The sequence below is a fragment of the Oncorhynchus tshawytscha genome, linkage group LG13 (assembly GCF_018296145.1).
Source record: "Oncorhynchus tshawytscha isolate Ot180627B linkage group LG13, Otsh_v2.0, whole genome shotgun sequence".
Lineage (NCBI taxonomy): Eukaryota > Metazoa > Chordata > Actinopteri > Salmoniformes > Salmonidae > Oncorhynchus > Oncorhynchus tshawytscha.
This window is the reverse complement of record NC_056441.1, coordinates 87,220,538-87,233,856: the sequence shown is the minus strand read 5'-3', so window position 1 is coordinate 87,233,856 and position 13,319 is coordinate 87,220,538. Positions and strand designations below refer to the sequence as shown.

Sequence of the window (13,319 nt, the reverse complement as noted above, 5' to 3'; positions counted from 1 at the left end):
TCCTCCTAACCACTAGACTACCTGCCTCTAACCACTAGGCTACCTGCCTCCTCTAACCACTAGGCTACCTGCCTCCTCTAACCACTAGGCTACCTGCCTCCTCTAACCACTAGGCTACCTGCCTCCTCTAACCACTAGGCTACCTGCCTCCTCTAACCACCAGGCCACCTGCCTCCTCTAACCACTAGGCTTCCTGCCTCCTCTAACCACTAGACTACCTGCCTCTAACCACTAGGCTACCTGCCTCCTCTAACCACTAGGCTACCTGCCTCCTCTAACCACTAGGCTACCTGCCTCCTCTAACCACTAGGCTACCTGCCTCCTCTAACCACTAGGCTACCTGCCTCCTCTAACCACTAGACTACCTGTCTCTAACCACTAGGCTACCTGCCTCTAACCACTAGGCTACCTGCCTCCTCTACCCACTAGGCTACCTGCCTCTAACCACTAGGCTACCTGCCTCCTCTAACCACTAGGCTACCTGCCTCTAACCACTAGGCTACCTGCCTCTAACCACTAGGCTACCTGCCTCCTCTAACCACTAGGCTACCTGCCTCTAACCACTAGGCTACCTGCCTCCTCTAACCACTAGGCTACCTGCCTCCTCTAACCACTAGGCTACCTGCCTCCTCTAACCACTAGGCTACCTGCCTCCTCTAACCACTAGGCTACCTGCCTCCTCTAACCACTAGGCTACCTGCCTCCTCTAACCACTAGGCTACCTGCCTCCTCCTAACCACTAGGCTACCTGCCTCCTCTAACCACTAGACTACCTGCCTCCTCTAACCACTAGGCTACCTGCCTCCTCTAACCACTAGGCTACCTGCCTCCTCTAACCACTAGACTACCTGCCTCCTCTAACCACTAGGCTACCTGCCTCCTCTAACCACTAGACTACCTGCCTCTAACCACTAGGCTACCTGCCTCTAACCACTAGGCTACCTGCCTCTAACCACTAGGCTACCTGCCTCTAACCACTAGGCTACCTGCCTCTAACCACTAGGCTACCTGCCTCCTCTAACCACTAGACTACCTGCCTCTAACCACTAGGCTACCTGCCTCCTCTAACCACTAGACTACCTGCCTCCTCTAACCACTAGGCTACCTGCCTCCTCTAACCACTAGGCTACCTGCCTCCTCTAACCACTAGGCTACCTGCCTCCTCTAACCACTAGACTACCTGCCTCTAACCACTAGGCTACCTGCCTCCTCTAACCACTAGGCTACCTGCCTCCTCTAACCACTAGGCTACCTGCCTCCTCTAACCACTAGGCTACCTGCCTCCTCTAACCACTAGGCTACCTGCCTCCTCTAACCACCAGGCCACCTGCCTCCTCTAACCACTAGGCTTCCTGCCTCCTCTAACCACTAGACTACCTGCCTCTAACCACTAGGCTACCTGCCTCCTCTAACCACTAGGCTACCTGCCTCCTCTAACCACTAGGCTACCTGCCTGCTCTAACCACTAGGCTACCTGCCTCCTCTAACCACTAGGCTACCTGCCTCCTCTAACCACTAGACTACCTGTCTCTAACCACTAGGCTACCTGCCTCTAACCACTAGGCTACCTGCCTCCTCTACCCACTAGGCTACCTGCCTCTAACCACTAGGCTACCTGCCTCCTCTAACCACTAGGCTACCTGCCTCTAACCACTAGGCTACCTGCCTCTAACCACTAGGCTACCTGCCTCCTCTAACCACTAGGCTACCTGCCTCTAACCACTAGGCTACCTGCCTCCTCTAACCACTAGGCTACCTGCCTCCTCTAACCACTAGGCTACCTGCCTCCTCTAACCACTAGGCTACCTGCCTCCTCTAACCACTAGGCTACCTGCCTCCTCTAACCACTAGGCTACCTGCCTCCTCTAACCACTAGGCTACCTGCCTCCTCTAACCACTAGGCTACCTGCCTCCTCTAACCACTAGACTACCTGCCTCCTCTAACCACTAGGCTACCTGCCTCCTCTAACCACTAGGCTACCTGCCTCCTCTAACCACTAGGCTACCTGCCTCTAACCACTAGGCTACCTGCCTCTAACCACTAGGCTACCTGCCTCCTCTAACCACTAGGCTACCTGCCTCTAACCACTAGGCTACCTGCCTCTAACCACTAGGCTACCTGCCTCTAACCACTAGGCTACCTGCCTCCTCTAACCACTAGACTACCTGCCTCCTCTAACCACTAGACTACCTGCCTCCTCTAACCACTGGGCTACCTGCCTCCTCTAACCACTAGGCTACCTGCCTCCTCTAACCACTAGGCTACCTGCCTCCTCTAACCACTAGACTACCTGCCTCTAACCACTAGGCTACCTGCCTCCTCTAACCACTAGGCTACCTGCCTCCTCTAACCACTAGGCTACCTGCCTCCTCTAACCACTAGGCTACCTGCCTCCTCTAACCACTAGGCTACCTGCCTCCTCTAACCACCAGGCCACCTGCCTCCTCTAACCACTAGGCTTCCTGCCTCCTCTAACCACTAGACTACCTGCCTCTAACCACTAGGCTACCTGCCTCCTCTAACCACTAGGCTACCTGCCTCCTCTAACCACTAGGCTACCTGCCTCCTCTAACCACTAGGCTACCTGCCTCCTCTAACCACTAGGCTACCTGCCTCCTCTAACCACTAGACTACCTGTCTCTAACCACTAGGCTACCTGCCTCTAACCACTAGGCTACCTGCCTCCTCTACCCACTAGGCTACCTGCCTCTAACCACTAGGCTACCTGCCTCCTCTAACCACTAGGCTACCTGCCTCTAACCACTAGGCTACCTGCCTCTAACCACTAGGCTACCTGCCTCCTCTAACCACTAGGCTACCTGCCTCTAACCACTAGGCTACCTGCCTCCTCTAACCACTAGGCTACCTGCCTCCTCTAACCACTAGGCTACCTGCCTCCTCTAACCACTAGGCTACCTGCCTCTAACCACTAGGCTACCTGCCTCTAACCACTAGGCTACCTGCCTCTAACCACTAGGCTACCTGCCTCTAACCACTAGGCTACCTGCCTCTAACCACTAGGCTACCTGCCTCTAACCACTAGGCTACCTGCCTCCTCTAACCACTAGACTACCTGCCTCCTCTAACCACTAGACTACCTGCCTCCTCTAACCACTAGGCTACCTGCCTCCTCTAACCACTAGGCTACCTGCCTCCTCTAACCACTAGGCTACCTGCCTCTAACCACTAGGCTACCTGCCTCCTCTAACCACTAGACTACCTGCCTCCTCTAACCACTAGACTACCTGCCTCCTCTAACCACTAGGCTACCTGCCTCCTCTAACCACTAGGCTACCTGCCTCCTCTAACCACTAGGCTACCTGCCTCCTCTAACCACTAGACTACCTGCCTCTAACCACTAGGCTACCTGCCTCCTCTAACCACTAGGCTACCTGCCTCCTCTAACCACTAGGCTACCTGCCTCCTCTAACCACTAGGCTACCTGCCTCCTCTAACCACTAGGCTACCTGCCTCCTCTAACCACCAGGCCACCTGCCTCCTCTAACCACTAGGCTTCCTGCCTCCTCTAACCACTAGACTACCTGCCTCTAACCACTAGGCTACCTGCCTCCTCTAACCACTAGGCTACCTGCCTCCTCTAACCACTAGGCTACCTGCCTCCTCTAACCACTAGGCTACCTGCCTCCTCTAACCACTAGGCTACCTGCCTCCTCTAACCACTAGACTACCTGTCTCTAACCACTAGGCTACCTGCCTCTAACCACTAGGCTACCTGCCTCCTCTACCCACTAGGCTACCTGCCTCTAACCACTAGGCTACCTGCCTCCTCTAACCACTAGGCTACCTGCCTCTAACCACTAGGCTACCTGCCTCTAACCACTAGGCTACCTGCCTCCTCTAACCACTAGGCTACCTGCCTCTAACCACTAGGCTACCTGCCTCCTCTAACCACTAGGCTACCTGCCTCCTCTAACCACTAGGCTACCTGCCTCCTCTAACCACTAGGCTACCTGCCTCCTCTAACCACTAGGCTACCTGCCTCCTCTAACCACTAGGCTACCTGCCTCCTCTAACCACTAGGCTACCTGCCTCCTCTAACCACTAGGCTACCTGCCTCCTCTAACCACTAGACTACCTGCCTCCTCTAACCACTAGGCTACCTGCCTCCTCTAACCACTAGGCTACCTGCCTCCTCTAACCACTAGGCTACCTGCCTCTAACCACTAGGCTACCTGCCTCCTCTAACCACTAGGCTACCTGCCTCCTCTAACCACTAGGCTACCTGCCTCCTCTACCCACTAGGCTACCTGCCTCTAACCACTAGGCTACCTGCCTCCTCTAACCACTAGGCTACCTGCCTCTAACCACTAGGCTACCTGCCTCCTCTAACCACTAGACTACCTGTCTCTAACCACTAGGCTACCTGCCTCTAACCACTAGGCTACCTGCCTCCTCTACCCACTAGGCTACCTGCCTCTAACCACTAGGCTACCTGCCTCCTCTACCCACTAGGCTACCTGCCTCCTCTAACCACTAGGCTACCTGCCTCCTCTAACCACTAGGCTACCTGCCTCCTCTAACCACTAGACTACCTGCCTCCTCTAACCACTAGGCTACCTGCCTCCTCTAACCACTAGGCTACCTGCCTCCTCTAACCACTAGGCTACCTGCCTCCTCTAACCACTAGGCTACCTGCCTCCTCTACCCACTAGGCTACCTGCCTCCTCTACCCACTAGGCTACCTGCCGTCCAGTAATCACATTTAACATAACAACATAACAATGCAACGTAGACATCAGACTGCTTAGTCATTTATTATCATGTCCACATTGTGCTGTTGGGTAGAAGTAAACTGACTTGAAAGAAGTATGTTTTGATCTTGTGTTGCTGCCGACTCTAGAATGGCTACCCCCAACCCTCTCATATCTCTCATATCTCATCTCTCTTCCTCCATCCTAGTCTCATCTAATTCTAATGGGTCTCAGTAAAATTAACGGCCATGAAAGAGCATGTAATCCTTGCCTAATTTGGACTGAAATAGGTTCCGGTACTGATTTTGGGTGTCAGTAGTGTTTATATTTAGGTGCCTCTCTCTCTCTCTCTCTCTCTCTCTCTCTCTCTCTCTCTCTCTCTCTCTCTCTCTCTCTCTCTCTCTTTCTCTCTCTCTGTCTCTGTCTCTGGACTTGTGGGGGTCCTCAAGAGAGCAATCAGGGGAGCCGACAGGAGGGCTGTTAGGAGGGGGTGGAGTCTGTTGGGAAGGGGTGGAGTCTGTTGTGAGGGGGTGGAGTCTGTTGTGTTGGTGGGTCTTGTGTTGTCTGTCCTCTGTTGGGTTGGTGTTGAGGTTGTGGTCCGGGTCTGAGTTTGGCCGTTCTGTTGGCTTCTCTGGGGGGAGTGTCCTGCTCTCTGTCACACCTCAGCTTTGTCACCTCCTCCTTCAGTGCCATGTGTGCCTCTTTAAGTTCTCTCACCTCAGCCCATAGAGCAGTCAGCTCTCTCAGACAGCCGTCCATCTCACCTCAGCCCATAGAGCAGTCAGTTCTCTCAGACAGCCGTCCATCTCACCTCAGCCCGTAGAGCAGTCAGTTCTCTCAGACAGCCGTCCATCTCACCTCAGCCCGTAGAGCAGTCAGCTCAGACAGCCGTCCATCTCACCTCAGCCCGTAGAGCAGTCAGCTCTCTCAGACAGCCGTCCATCTCACCTCAGCCCGTAGAGCAGTCAGCTCTCTCAGACAGCCGTCCATCTCACCTCAGCCTGTAGAGCAGTCAGTTCTCTCAGACAGCCGTCCATCTCACCTCAGCCTGTAGAGCAGTCAGCTCTCTCAGACAGCCGTCCATCTCACCTCAGCCTGTAGAGCAGTCAGTTCTCTCAGACAGCCGTCCATCTCACCTCAGCCTGTAGAGCAGTCAGCTCTCTCAGACAGCCGTCCATCTCACCTCAGCCTGTAGAGCAGTCAGCTCTCTCAGACAGCCGTCCATCTCACCTCAGCCTGTAGAGCAGTCAGCTCTCTCAGACAGCCGTCCATCTCACCTCAGCCTGTAGAGCAGTCAGCTCTCATAGACAGCCGCCCATCTCTACCTTCAGCCCTCCAGGTCTTGTTGTGGAGGGGGGGGGGTTCTGTCTGGATTGTGTGGACTAGCTCTCTGAGCTCCACCATGTCTCAGTGGTGGGGGGGGTGATTCAGTTAATTCAGTTATGTTGTGTGCCCTGTGTGTGTGTTAGTGAGTTGGAATGAACTTTTAAACTCACTTAATTCTAGGTCGGGAGGAGGGGATTCATTCTAGAAGCAATAAAATGACGTCATGTTATTGTATATAAACTGTTGCTCGTGGTAACGTGGCAGCGAGCCCCGAGAATAAATACTATTATCTATTATTGATAAGACTGGTCTCCGTCTATTTTATGCAAACAAGAATCTTACAAATTCTCATGAAATAGATGAAGTGAATTCAATTAATGAAAACATATTGGGATAATGAAATTACAGTAACAAATACCCTCTCTCCTGACACAGGGGTAGTGCACTCGTATAGCACTGTGCCATGGGGCGGTCTGGTTAATATAGCACTGTGCCATGGGGTGGTCTGGTTAATATAGTACTGTGCTAGGGGATGGTCTGGTTAATATAACACTGTACCAGGGGATGGTCTGGTTAATATAACACTGTACCAGGGGATGGTCTGGTTAATATAACACTGTGCCAGGGGATGGTCTGGTTAATATAACACTGTACCAGGGGATGGTCTGGTTAATATAGCACTGTACCAGGGGATGGTCTGGTTAATATAGCTCTGTACCAGGGGATGGTCTGGTTAATATAGCACTGTACCAGGGGATGGTCTGGTTAATATAGTACTGTACCAGGGGATGGTCTGTTAATATAACACTGTACCAGGGGATGGTCTGGTTAATATAACACTGTGCCAGGGGATGGTCTGGTTAATATAACACTGTACCAGGGGATGGTCTGGTTAATATAACACTGTACCAGGGGATGGTCTGGTTAATATAACACTGTACCAGGGGATGGTCTGGTTAATATAACACTGTACCAGGGGATGGTCTGGTTAATATAACACTGTACCAGGGGATGGCCTGGTTAATATAACACTGTACCAGGGGATGGTCTGGTTAATATAGCTCTGTACCAGGGGATGGTCTGGTTAATATAACACTGTACCAGGGGATGGTCTGGTTAATATAACACTGTACCAGGGGATGGTCTGGTTAATATAACACTGTACCAGGGGATGGTCTGGTTAATATAACACTGTGCCAGGGGATGGTCTGGTTAATATAACACTGTACCAGGGGATGGTCTGGTTAATATAACACTGTACCAGGGGATGGTCTGGTTAATATAACACTGTACCAGGGGATGGTCTGGTTAATATAGCACTGTACCAGGGGATGGTCTGGTTAATATAACACTGTACCAGGGGATGGTCTGGTTAATATAACACTGTACCAGGGGATGTCTGTGGAAAATGAAGTTGCTTACATTCTCCTCTTTGTAGCAGTCAGCAAATGGTGTCTCTGGATTGTCCTCGAGGAGCTTCTTTTAGTACTTATTCCAGTGTTATTTTTAATATCCAAGGGATGCTGTGATGACATCTGCATTTGGATGGGGGAGGCTGTAAAACTCTGCTGCCATTGGCTCAACAGTTTTCACACCCTTCACTTCACACGCCAGTGCTAATTCCACGTCTGTTCTGTCCTAGCAGCTTGGCTATTTGATTTATTAATAAAGATTGTTGGCTTTTACTTTCAGCCTCCAGAAGTAGGTTCAGACTGAACGTTACTCACTCAGCACCTAGCCAGTCAGCTTCTAGCCAATCAGCACCTAGCCAGTCAGCTTCTAGCCAATCAGCACCTAGCCAGTCAGCTTCTACCAATCAGCACCTAGCCAGTCAGCTTCTAGCCAATCAGCACCTAGCCAGTCAGCTTCTAAATCAGCACCTAGCCAGTCAGCTTCTAGCCAATCAGCACCTAGCCAGTCAGCTTCTAGCCAATCAGCACCTAGCCAGTCAGCTTCTAGCCAATCAGCACCTTGTGTTGGATGGTATTTCCAGGTTCCGCTGTGTTTCTTCTGCAGGTTTTGGTTTGTTACAACTTTTTTTTCTTCTTGCTAGTCTTTGGTAGTAAGAAATCCATTTGGGTAATTTTGTTGATTTGGTTTGAAGGTTTTGATGTAGAGGGTAGTGTAGTGTCTTTGGCATCATTAAACTGAAGATGAATCATTACTAATTCATTCATTCATTATATTGAAGACTTTGTTTTTATCAAATGTAGTTATTATTACGTGTTTAAAACTGGTTATTCATGTAACTGTAATTAACTAGGAAGTCAGGGCACCAAGGAAAATATTCAGATTACAAGGTTATAATTTCCTAATATAACCTTTCAGATATTTTCATATCTGATCAATAGTCTTCTGATTAATGAATTCTTCTTTACCTCACGTTAGTCTCATTCCAAACATCGTAAATTGTTGGTTATCTGCACGAACCCAGTCTTCAATTGTCTTAAATAATTGATTTAGTAACTAACTAAACAATCACAGAAGTGCACACACAAACAAACAAAGTAAATATGGTTACAAGAAATGATAGGGGAGTGGGCTAAACCGGCAAGGCGGCTTGTTAGACTAAAGGGGAGTGGGGGTCACTACAGAGTTGATAATTATAACAATTGAAATGCTAATCCTTTGCACATGAACACTCACTCATTCGGGAACAATTACAATCAATATATATATTTACACTCAATGTGTCGTCTTGATCGCTGGTGAAAAGTTTGTTTCTGTTGGAGAGTCTGTCCGTTCTCTCTCTCTCTCTTAGAATGGATAGTTCAGAGTGACATTCATTCATGTCGTTATAGAATAGATGTTTCGGCGGTTGTCGTTCTTCACGTTCAATGATACCGAATTCCTAGCTGGAGACTAGTAATTAATATCAAAGACTTGTTCTTATTCTGTCGGTATCAATAGTCTAAGAGTTTAACCACATGGGATGGTTAAAAGATTCAGCCATCTGGCCCTCTCTTTATCGAGGTAAGCTGGTCTGCAACCTTTGTCCTCTCGTAATTGAGGGAAACATGGTCTGTTGAGAAACTCTCAAAGTGGGGGGTTTATTCGGGAGAGCAGAAAAAGCAGCCTCATGACGCCAGGTCCTAACTGTGCTCATGGGCGGTCCTCTGATTTATTTAAACTCAAAAGGGAATTGGAGTTTCCTTCATTAAAACAGTCCAAAATCACATTACACAATTTTACAAACAGTATCCTCCTCACTCATTCATCTTGTACAACAATTAGATGTAAAACTCATATCTGAGGCTATTATATAAACAGCGTTATGGTAATGTGGCCGTATTGCCTCCCATGAGTTTCACAAAATTGTACCAAATGGACCAGTTCATAGCTGGATTCTTCACCGATCTTTTCTACCATCTCCAGAACATAAATGTTGTTCGAACCTCAAGTTCTGTGAGGTGGAAGAAATTCCTTTGTTCTCTTCTATGAAAACTCTACTCTCTCTCTCTATACTGTGGCCATGAGGAGATAATCTCCTCCAGGAATTTACGACCTCTCTCTGACCACAGCAGCCTGGGTGTAGGAGACAGGGAGAGGGGGATGGGGCTTGCTGTACCCAAAGAGGGCAACGTCACGACAAGTTTATCTACATTTATCTAACTATAATTGATGATCTCTCCTCTCTCTCCTCTCTCCCTCCTCTCTCTGCTCCCTCTCTCGTCTCCTCTCTCTCCTCTCTCCCTCCTCTCTCTGCTCCCTCTCTCGTCTCCTCTCTCTCCTCTCTCCCTCCTCTCTCTGCTCCCTCTCTCGTCTCCTCTCTCTCCCTCCTCTCCCTCCTCTCTCTGCTCCCTCTCTCGTCTCCTCTCTCTCCCTCCTCTCCCTCCTCTCTCCCTCCTCTCTTTCCTCCCACTCTCGTCTCCTCTCTCTCCCTCCTCTCCCCCTCTCTCCCTCCTCTCTCTGCTCCCTCTCTCGTCTCCTCTCTCTCCCTCCTCTCCCTCCTCTCTCCCTCCTCTCTTTCCTCCCTCTCTCTCCTCCCTCCGTCTCTCTCTCTCTCCTCTCTCTCCTCCCTCTCCCTCCTCTCTCTCCTCCCTCTCCCTCCTCTCTCTCCTCCTTCTCCCTCCCCTCTCCTTATTCTCCCTCCTCTCTCTCCTCTCTCTCCTCCCTCCCTCCTCTCTCTCCTCCCTCTCTCTCACTCTCCTCTCTCTCTCCTCTCTCTCCTCCCTCCCTCTCACTACTCGCTCTCCTCCCTCTCTCTCTCTCCTCCCTCTCCCTCCACTCTCTCCTCTCTCCTCCCTCTCCCTCCTCTCTCTCCTCCCTCTCCCTCCTCTCTCTCCTCTCTCCTCCCTCTCCCTCCTCTCTCTCCTCTCTCTCCTCCCTCTCCTCCCTCCCTCTCTCTCACTCTCCTCTCTCTCCTCCCTCTCCCTCCTCTATCTCCTCCTTCTCCTTCCCCTCTCCTTCTTCTCCCTCCTCTCTCTCCTCTCTCTCCTCCCTCCCTCGTCTCTCTCCTCCCTCTCTCTCACTCCTCTCTCTCTCCTCCGTCTCCCTCCTCCCTCTCCTCCTTCTCCCTCCTCTCGCTCCTCTCCTCCCTCTCTCTACTCCCTCTCCGTCCTCTCTCTCCTCTCTCCTCCCTCTCTCTCCTCTCTCCTCCCTCTCCCTCCTCTCTCTCCTCCTTATCCCTCCTCTCTCTCCTCTTCTCCCTCCTCTCCTCCCTCTCTCTCACTCTCCTTCCTCTCTCTCCTCTCCTCCCTCTCTCTCTCCCTCATCTCTCTCCTCTCCTCCTTCTCCCTCCTCTCTCTCCTCCCTCTCTCTCTCTCTCTCTCTCCTCCCTCTCCCTCCTCTCTCTCTCTCTCTCTCTCTCTCTCTCCTCCCTCTCCCTCCACTCTCTCTCCTCTCTCCTCCCTCTCCCTCCTCTCTCTCCCTCCTCTCTCTCCCTCCTCTCTCTCCTCTCCTCCCTCTCTCTCCCCCTCTCCCTCCTCTCTCTCCACTCCTCCCTCTCCTCTCCTCCCTCTCTCTCCTCTCTCAACTCCCTCTCTCTCACTCTCCTCTATCTCCTCCCTCTCCCTCCTCTCTCTCCTCTCTCCTCCCTCTCCCTCCTCTCTCTCCTCCTTCTCCCTCCTCTCTCTCCTCTCTCTCCCTCCCTCTCTCTCTCTCTCCTCTCTCTCCTCCCTCTCCCTCCTCTCTCTCCTCTCCTCCCTCTCCCTCCTCACTCTCCTCCTTCTCCCTCCTCTCTCTCCTCTCCTCCCTCTCTCTCCTCTCTCTCCACTCTCTCTCCTCTCTCTCCTCTCCCTCCTCCCTCTCCCTCCTCTCTCTCCTCCCTCTCTCTCCTCTCCTCCCTCTCTCTCCTCCCTCTCTCTCTCTCTCCTCTCTCTCCCCCTCTCCCTCCTCTCTCTCCTCTCCACCCTCTCCCTCCTCTCTCTCCTCTCCTCCCTCTCCCTCCTCTCTCTCCTCCTTCTCCCTCCTCTCTCTCCTCTCCTCCCTCTCTCTCCTCTCTCTCCTCTCTCTCCTCTCTCTCTCCTCTCTCCTCCCTCTCCCTCCTCTCTCTCCTCCCTCTCCCTCCTCTCTCTCCTCTCCTCCCTCTCTCTCTCCTCCCTCTCTCTCCTCTCTCCTCCCTCTCCCTCCTCTCTCTCCTCTCCTCCCTCTCTCCTCTCTCTCCTCCTTCTCCCTCTTCTCTCTCCTCTCCTCCCTCTCCCTCTCTCTCCTCTTCTCCCTCCTCTCCTCCCTCTCTCTCACTCCCTCCCTCTCTCCCTCTCTCTCCTCTCTCTCATCTCCACCCCCTCTCTCCTCTCCTCCTCCTCTCCCTCCCCCTCTCTCTCTCCTCCCTCTCCCTCTCCCTCTCTCTCTCCCTCTCCCTCCTCTCCTCCCTCCTCTCCTCTCTCCTCTCTCTCCCTCTCCCTCTCTCTCCTGTCTCTCCCCCTCTCCCTCCTCTCTCTCCTCCTTCTCCCTCCTCTCTCATCCCTCTCGCTCCTCTCTCTCCTCTCCTCCCTCTCTCTCCTCTCTCTCCCCCCTATAGAACTATAAGGAGTTGGAGTTGTTGCGGCTGGTTTATTATGGAGGTGTACAGCATGACATCAGGAAGGAAGTCTGGCCCTTCCTGCTGGGTCACTACAAGTTTGGCATGGGCAAGAAGGACATGAGCCAGGTAGCTAACAGAATACATCATACACAATACATCATACACAATACATCATACACAATACATCATACACAATACATCATACACAATACATCATACACAATACATCATACACAATACATCATATACAATACATCATATACACGTCAACTGGAGGGTCTGAGTGTGCTCGAGTTTTTATCATTCTGTGTCTGTCTAGTCGTCTGTCTGTCTAGTCGTCTGTCTGTCTGTCTGTCTGTCTGTCTGTCTGTCTGTCTGTCTGTCTGTCTGTCTGTCTGTCTGTCTAGTCGTCTGTCTGTCTCTCTGTGTGTCTCTGTGTGCAGATATCTGTCTGTCTGTCTGTCTGTCTGTCTGTCTAGTCGTCTGTCTGTCTGTCTGTCTGTCTGTCTGTCTGTCTGTCTGTCTGTCTGTCTGTCTGTCTGTCTGTCTGTCTGTCTGTCTAGTCGTCTGTCTGTCTCTCTGTGTGTCTCTGTGTGCAGATATCTGTCTGTCTGTCTGTCTGTCTGTCTGTCTAGTCGTCTGTCTGTCTGTCTGTCTGTCTGTCTGTCTGTCTGTCTGTCTGTCTGTCTGTCTGTCTAGTCGTCTGTCTGTCTCTCTGTGTGTCTCTGTGTGCAGATATCTGTCTGTCTGTCTGTCTGTCTGTCTAGTCGTCTGTCTGTCTGTCTGTCTGTCTGTCTGTCTGTCTGTCTGTCTGTCTAGTCGTCTGTCTGTCTCTCTGTGTGTCTCTGTGTGCAGATATCTGTCTGTCTGTCTGTCTGTCTGTCTGTCTGTCTGTCTGTCTTTCTCTCTGTGTGTCTCTGTGTGCAGATATCTGTCTGTCTGTCTGTCTAGTCGTCTGTCTTTCTCTCTGTGTGTCTCTGTGTGCAGATATCTGTCTGTCTGTCTGTCTGTCTGTCTGTCTGTCTGTCTGTCTGTCTGTCTGTCTGTCTGTCTGTCTGTCTGTCTGTCTGTCTGTCTGTCTTTCTCTCTGTGTGTCTCTGTGTGCAGATATCTGTCTGTCTGTCTGTCTGTCTGTCTGTCTGTCTGTCTGTCTCTCTGTGTGTCACTGTGTGCAGATATCTGTATGTCTGTCTGTCTAGTCGTCTGTCTGTCTGTCTGTCTGTCTGTCTAGTCGTCTGTCTGTCTCTCTGTGTGTCTCTGTGTGCAGATATCTGTCTGTCTGTCTGTCTGTCTTTCTCTCTGTGTGTCTCTGTGT

At 51.4% G+C, this 13,319-nt stretch overlaps 1 protein-coding gene across 1 annotated transcript in view; it reads left to right on the top strand.

Moving 5' to 3' along the window:
• Window positions 1–13,319, top strand: part of LOC112238924 (small G protein signaling modulator 2) — a 221,883-nt gene that overhangs the window by 188,801 nt on the left and 19,763 nt on the right. Inside the window, exon 16 of the mRNA XM_042294977.1 lies at window positions 12,002–12,130. Within this exon, the coding sequence (XP_042150911.1) occupies window positions 12,002–12,130 (129 nt within the window). The remainder of the gene's footprint in view (window positions 1–12,001; window positions 12,131–13,319) is intronic.